This window comes from Rhipicephalus microplus, chromosome 7 (genome assembly GCF_043290135.1).
Source record: "Rhipicephalus microplus isolate Deutch F79 chromosome 7, USDA_Rmic, whole genome shotgun sequence".
Classification (NCBI taxonomy): domain Eukaryota; kingdom Metazoa; phylum Arthropoda; class Arachnida; order Ixodida; family Ixodidae; genus Rhipicephalus; species Rhipicephalus microplus.
The window spans coordinates 51,197,742-51,205,299 of record NC_134706.1 but is presented as its reverse complement, the minus strand read 5'-3'; the positions used below and the strand labels follow the sequence as shown (position 1 = coordinate 51,205,299).

The window sequence follows — 7,558 nt, the reverse complement described above, 5'->3', positions numbered from 1 at the left end:
ATCTCGAGCAAGTCGTGGCTGCGCTGGGGCGCACAGCCACGTAGCAGAGGGCGGAGCGCGCGCAATCACGTGGTGTGTGACGTCACTGCGCCGTTGCTACAGATGCTACTTTCCGCTCCTCGCGCCGTTGCTAGGGGAGAGGAGGAAGTGCACCGCGGACGGTGGATTCAGGGTCGCTTATAAATAGCGTTCGCACTTAAAACCATCCGGCGGTGGTGTCATGCGCGGTCTTTATTGGCTGTGCTATCAGTTACGTCATTCGCAGCTTCGTACCCAAGCGTGCGTGCCATTGGCTGCGTTGTGAGTTAGCTCGCGATGTGAAAATGTTGCAAACAAGGAAGTTTAAAAAAATTGCTGGAGTGGTAGGTAGGTAGGTATAAACTTTATTTTTCCTTTGTAAAGGAAAGGTGCAATGGAAGAGAGATGAGGAGAGATTGCTACGCTCGATAGTCCTCCGCAACCCTCTCTGCCCAACCCAGGATGGCCTCCTGGACGTCGGGTTTCAAGCTGCGCATGGCAGCCTCCCACTGCTCCTCATTACTAATTAGTTTTCGAAGGGACGGTGGAGGGGGGTGCTTAGGGCACCCCCACATGATATGATTAAGATTTGCTTTCTGTGCGGAGCAATATTTACAGGAGGAGGACGGGTAAAGAGAAGGGTACATGAGGTGAAGAATGTAAGGAGAAGGAAAGGTGTGAGTCTGCAGCTGTCGCCACAGTACTTCGCGCCTTCGTATGGATTTCGACGTTAGCGGCGGTAAGGATAAACGACCAAGGCGGTAGTGACTACAGATGTCGTGAAATGTTAAAAGGCGATCCCGCGCAGCAAACGGTGCCGTTGTCGAAACGGGGCCTGGCTCTTCCAGCGCCTGCGCCCGGAACGTAAATCCTCGGGCGCTGGCGTGAGCCGCCTCGTTACCGGCAAGGCCCGCGTGCGCGGGAGTCCATATTAAAGCCGTGTCTTGTTGCGGGGGATGGGCCAAAAGGAGGGAGAGGGCTGTTTTGGACACCCTACCCGCTCCAAAATTGTAGATGGCAGTTTTTGAATCACTAATAATAAGTGAATAATTTGGAACTGTAAGGGCCAGAGCTATGGCTGCTTCTTCCGCCTCCTCAGAAGAGGAAGCAGAAATAGAAGCAGCAGCAGATATCTGACCTAGCGAATTCACAACTGAGAGGGCGAAAAAAGGACGAGTACTGTATTCGGCAGCGTCAACGTAGAGCACTTCTTTAGAAGTAGAAAATCGTTTTTCGAGAGTTTTTGCACGCTGTCGTCGACGTTGCTCGTGGTGCACAGGGTGCATGTTTTTAGGGAGCGGCGGAATGAGTAGATTCTTGTGTATTTCACGCGGAATAGTGTGTTTGGCGTTAGTGGTTGGAGTTGGCCTGATACTGAGGGTATCGAGTATGTATCTTCCGGTCTGTGTGTTGGAAAGACGAGCATATTGTGAAGTTAAGTGTGCTTCAATAAGTTCAGTTAAGGTGTTCAATGTGCCTGTCTCCATGAGCCGTGCGGTGGACGTTCGAATGGGGACTCCGAGAGCGAATTTGTAGATTTTACGTAACAAAGTGTCTACGTTATTTTGTTCTCTTCTCAGAAGGAACAGATAAGGGAGAGAATAAGTCACTTTATTGAGGACGAAGGCTTGGATGAGGCGGAGGAGCTCTGCCTCTCGTAGCCCGCCATGCTTATTAGATATCCTGCCTATAAGGCGTAGAGTGTGGTCCACAGTTGTTTGAAGTGCTTTAATGGTGTGTGTGTTTAGTCGATTTCGTTGTATGTGTAGTCCAAGCACCCTGAGTCTGTCAACTTTAGGCACGGGTGTATTGTTCAGTGTTATTTGTATATCAGAGATGTGCTTTTCCGAGCCCCGATGGGCAGGAAGGAGGAGCAGTTCAGATTTAGTGGGTGAACAGGTCAGATTCATGTTACCCGCACAAACCACCACCCTGTCAGCAGCAGTCTGCAGAGTTTCCTGAATGTGACCATCGGAGCCGCCTGTCATCCAGAGGGTAATATCATCTGCATAAAGTGAAAATTTGAGATCTGATATGGATCTCAGCGTTCGAGCCAGCGGCATCATCGCGATGTTAAAAAGGAAAGGTGATAACACTGATCCTTGAGGTGTGCCGAAACTCCCCAAGGAGTAAGAACAAGAGTGTTCAGACCCAATGTAAATAGTTGCCGTACGGTTCGAAAGGAACGCAGATATGTAATCATGAATCTTTTTACCAACGCCTATAGCGCTCAGTTCACTCAATATGGCAGTGTGGCTGACGTTGTTAAAAGCCCCATGGAGATCGAGACTGAGAATTGCTTGAGTATCGAGGCTAGAGTTAGGGATAATGATGTCATGCTTCAGTCGAAGCATGACATCTTGACTGGAAAGGGATTTACGGAAGCCTATCATTTCGTGAGGGTATAAGTTGTGTTCTTCTATAAATTTGCTAAGGCGGTTGAGGATTACATGTTCAAGTGTTTTTCCGATGCATGAAGTGAGGGAAATCGGACGTAGGTTGGCTGTGTTTATGGGCTTACCAGGTTTTGGTATGAAAATAACTCTGGCGTCCTTCCACGCAGCCGGCAAGGTAGAAGTGTCGAAGCAGTGGTTAAAAAATTTAGTGAGGGCTATAATTGAGTTTTCATCTAAGTTGCGGAGAAGTTTATTATTGACGAGGTCAGGGCCTGGTGCAGATGAGGTGCGAAGGTTCGCAAGCGCGTGTCTAACCTCAGCCTCCGTTATGGGGCTACTGAGATCATCATTTGGTTGTCCGATATAGTCAGGTGCATCGTATCGATACGCGCTGGGTAGGTGTTTGTCGCGAAGATCATTAAAAAGAGTGTTTAAGTTACCTTTGTGCGAGTGAAGTAGTTTGTTAATGTGATGATTATTTGCGGTACGTGATATGGTAGGGTCTAATAAATGCCGCAGGAGCTGCCATGTCATCTTGCTGTCTAGGTGGCCATGCATGCTTTCGCATTTCTGGGTCCATTGTTGACAAGCAAGCTGTATGGCATAGTCCTGAATTTGCAAATCGAGTCTCGCAATTCTCAGTCTCAGTCGGCGATTGTGTCGCCTCTTCTTCCAGCGTTTGAGGAGAGATTGCTTAGCTTCCCACATGTGAAGAAGTCGGGTGTCAACTATTGTAAAAGGCGTATCAGGTGGTAACATGGTGGTATGCGTTTTTGTGTCAGTGTGCAATTGCTGTACCCATTCCGAGATATCATCTATCTCAGTAGGCGCCGAGCAGTGACGGGCCTCGCGAAACTTGTTCCAGTTAATAAGGCTCAGGCGCTTGGGAGCTAAAGGTTTGTGTCGGAAGTGTATGGTAGTTTGAATAATGTAGTGGTCACTACCGAAGTTAATGTTCAGGTTGGTCCATGTGACAAAGTGAACGCGATGGCTGAGTGTAAGATCGGGAGATGTATCTTTAGCTACACTATTACCTAATCTAGTGGGCATGTCTATATTGTTGTGGAGGGTGAGGCGGTGATCCTGTATGTGAACCCACAAAGCCCTACCCTTGGGTGTAGAAACAGAGTGGCCCCATACTTGATTTGGTGCATTAAAATCACCAAGTATTAGGAGAGGGTGATGTTTCGCGGCCGCAATGGCTCGGGCAAAGAGAGTATTGAAGCGATGGTGTTTCGCCTGTGGCCTACTATAGACGTTTAATACGTATAAAGGCGATTCTTGAGTTTTACAAGGAAGGACCTCCAAAAAGTTGTGCTCCACATCGACGCCGTCGAAATTAGAGTGAGTTACCGTCAAATGTTTTTGCGTTAATATTGCAGTATCGGGAGAATTTAGAGATTTAGTTTGGTGTACACTGTAACCGGGAAAAGTTATGTTTCCGTGGGTCTCTTGTAGGGCAATGACTGCAGGGGGTTTGGGGCAGGAGGCCAAATATTGTTGAAGAGTCGCTTTCTTTTTGCGGAACCCCCTGCAGTTCCATTGCCATACTACAAAGTTCGAGCGATTAGGGTTTGCAGCCATTGTCGGGAGGGGGTGTAGGAGAGAAGGCGGGTACGGCTATATTTGGATTATTGGCCGTGACGGCCGCAATCCATGCAGTGGTCTGCTGCATTTGAGTTTGTACAAAATCTAGAAACTTGTCAAGTTTGTCATTTATGGCAGCTTGGCCCGTCTCCTGAGCTGTGAATCTGCTCTCTATGTGAGAAATCTTACTTTCAATGACGGCGAATTTCTTCTGTGTTTTATTTTCGAGGGCGTTTATCCTATCGTTAAGAGTTAGAACTGTGTCGCTGAGAGATTCTTCTTCGCGTGGTGTGGCAGGGGTTTTGCGCTTATTTGAGGGTGGCAGCTGGGAGGTGTCTCGAGGCATTGTAGTGTCCATGTCAGTAGGAGGAAGAGGTATCGTGGGTTCAACAGCAGGGGGCGATTGAGCAGGAATGAAAGATCGTGGTTCGGAATGCTGCGAAAGATTGCTAAGGGGCATTCGGGATTGTAGCTCGAGCTTTAACTTTTGAATTTCTGCCTTGAGGCTAGCGTTTTCAGCTAGAACTTTTTCTAGGCTAATGTTTTGAGATAAGGAGCAGTTAGAGGAAGCTGCCTGTGCCCAGCTTACCTTTAATGGGTTTGGCAGATGACTGGTGGAATGGGGGTTCGTTGACTGGGTCGGGAAGTCAAGTTCTTTGGGAGTCGAGTTTGGGCCCCGCCTCTTGCTCTTGCTGCGACCCCGCTGTGGGCCACGCTCTTGCGAGCGATTAAGGCTCGGTGTCCGGGATGATGGAACTTCTGAGGGCTTAGGTGTCTGGTATTTAGGTGTCTTAGTCTTGTAACGCTGTTTGCACAATGGGGAACCGGTGATGTGAGCTCCACCACACACGACACAGACGGGTTCACATTCATGGTCCATTGAGGAATCCTTCAGTCCGCACTTGTGACAGATTGCATCGGGAGTAGAGGGGCAGACATCCTGGCGATGTCCAATTTTTCGGCAACGGGTGCAGGCTTCCACCTTCAGTCGGAATGGGCGGCAGCGAAGCGTGCAGCCTTCGTAGTTGATGTAAAAAGGGACGTGCGTGCCACGGAAAACAACCAAGATGGTTTCGGTGGTGCTCAGTCGGCGAGCGGCCCCAATGGTCATGGCTGGATTACATCTTTGGAGGGTTGGAAGGATTTCCTCGTCAGCGTAATCCAGAGGGAGATGAAACCTTCCACGACAAGAATCTACAGGGTCGGCAACGTGGGTGACGACTTCGTAGGGGACTCCGTTGAACTTTAAGGTCCGGATGTTGTGGTATAAATCTGCTCGGTCCATGCTTGACGTACTCACGAGCACTGTGTGACTGGTGGGATTGACCCTGATTTGATCAGGGCTGCTGATGGGAAGTCCAACTGCTTTGAGAACGAGTTGTCGTAAGACACAGGGGTGCAACTTGGTACAGTCGAGACCCCCGCGTATCCGAAGAATCACCTTGTAGTCCGCATCGGGCAGTGGTGGAGGTTTAGGCTCCCATGAAGATGGTTTCTTCAGATCCGCTGCGCAGGTGTCAGCCGATGAACCAGTGGGACGAAGGTCAGCATGTAGAGCACGCCATGAGCGAGCGGCGTCGCCTCCAGCAGCGACGCCCGCTGCGACGCTGGCCGCGTCGCGCTGGGCGCCTCCACTCATACTAGGCCGGCGGTTAGGCCTAGCGCGGAAGCGGTCGAGCTGAACAATAAACAGTCAGCACTGTTCTCAAGGAGCATTATCACATCCCAACAAGGTGTCGAATGGGTGCCAGGTCCACTTACAGTTGGTGTGATGTGTGATCCAGGGTCCAAGGACCTGAAGAGGTGGTCATAACACGGTAAGTAGCCGGAGCCAAACGTACACACGTCAGCGTTTGATCGGGATCAAGACGCGTCCCCCCGATAGCTTTGAAGATATCAATTGCTGGAGTGAAAACCGTTGCTCAGGAGTGAAGCCCAAGGAGGATTAAAAAATGCCGGAGTGAAAATGATTGCCCAGGAGTGCCTCTGGCAAGACGGCGGCTGCGGCGGACATTTTACACAGATCACGAATCACTCAAGAAATCAAGGAGAAAAGAAATGCAAAAAGCACTAAGTTGGCACAGATTCACATATTGCGTTTGACGAAAAGCAATTTTTCCCCGAGTTAAAACGGCAATAAAGAAAATTCAGTATTTCCATTCCGAGCCCCCCCCCCCCCCCCAAAAAAAAAAAACGTGTATGACACCTTTTGATGAAGGCTTCTTCACCCTGCGTTTCAATCTGTTCTGTAAGGTAACGAACCATGATCATTCTAATCTTCTGTAATTGTTGGGGTCGTCGTCGTGCTACGGCCATATAGCGGCGACGCCGCAAGACGAACATTCTGACGTACAGCACGAGTTGTTCAAATAAGCTCTTCTGCGCTGGCAGCCTGAAGGAATTGACACTCCGAATTGACGACGCACGACGTGTCACACGCATTTGACCACTACGCATTCAAACACCATGTGGCATATCGTTTCTCTTTTCCCGCAGTTGGGGCAGTGGTCATTGGACACGGCACCCCACTTTGACAGTCTCTGATGAGTGGGCAACGCGTCCCACCGCCACAGACAATCAACTTCTCTATTTCCGGTACGTGGCTGTTCTGCCATTTGATCCACTTGCTGGGCCTTCATCTCTGTTTTTTCCTCGTCAGTAATAGAGCAACCGACTAACATTTGGCTAATGCGTGTGGGTGCAAGGTTTGCAAAGTATTCTTTGGCCGCGTCGCTGTCAACCGAACGCTTGAGGCCCTCTGCTAGTTTATAAAAGGCTTGTGGGTGTTCTGTTTGAGGCCCCCGGTATCTTTCCGACGTGAATTCGGCTCCTAGAGTTCCGGTGCAATAGAGCGATAGCTGCGACCAGGATAGTCATTGTCCTGAAACAATTTGTGAACTGTTTTAGCTGCAAGTGCATTTGTGAATGTCGCAACATCTAAGGCCTCCGCAACTTTTTGAGAGCTTCAGGAACTTTTGTTGAAGTTACCATGCAGTCTTACCATCCAATAGGAAGGCTCCAACCAATGACGCAAGGTGGCTCGCTAAAAGTTTGCGTATGAGTGAAATGTGCCCGATATAAAAAGCATATGCGCATGCTTTGGTTTCCCCCACCGTCACTTGGGCGTCAAGTGACAAATTGAACATATCCGATGGAGACGGAAATGTCGAGGCCCGTGTGCTCAGATTTGGGTGCACGTTAAAGAATCTCAGGTGGTCGAAATTTCCGGAGCCCTCCACTACGGCGTCTCTCATAATCATATGGTGGTTTTGGGACGTTAAACCCCACAAATCAATCAATCAATCAATCAATCAATCAATCAATCAAGTGACAAATTGAAGTCAGTGGTATACGCGAAGACCTGCGTGGATCAATGTACGGCGTCGTCCCAATTTCTTCTGCCCCCCTTCCTGTCCTGAAAGTATACCCTGAGAACTTTTACGGCATCCACGTTTCGAATACCGCCCGGCAAAGAGCCGTGGAAGCCACCGAAACGAAGGGCTTTCATTTTCTCCGCATTCAGGAAAGTACCCCATAAACTGGCATACTCTTCAAAC

At 49.3% G+C, this 7,558-nt stretch overlaps 1 protein-coding gene across 1 annotated transcript; it reads right to left on the bottom strand.

Moving 5' to 3' along the window:
• Window positions 1-367: 367 nt before the first annotated feature.
• LOC142767458 (uncharacterized) lies at window positions 368-5,857 on the bottom strand. Its single transcript, XM_075869159.1, has 2 exons — window positions 5,763-5,857; window positions 368-5,679 (listed from the first exon to the last, which is right to left on the bottom strand). Exon 2 carries the CDS (start codon window positions 5,638-5,640, stop codon window positions 3,982-3,984), a length of 1,659 nt encoding a protein of 552 aa, XP_075725274.1. The 5' UTR covers window positions 5,641-5,679; window positions 5,763-5,857; the 3' UTR covers window positions 368-3,981.
• Window positions 5,858-7,558: the final 1,701 nt, after the last annotated feature.

What these genes read in the sequence shown, in the direction of transcription:
- LOC142767458 (XM_075869159.1), bottom strand. Translation starts at nt 5,640, where the DNA reads ATGAGTGGAGGCGCCCAGCGCGACGCGGCCAGCGTCGCAGCGGGCGTC.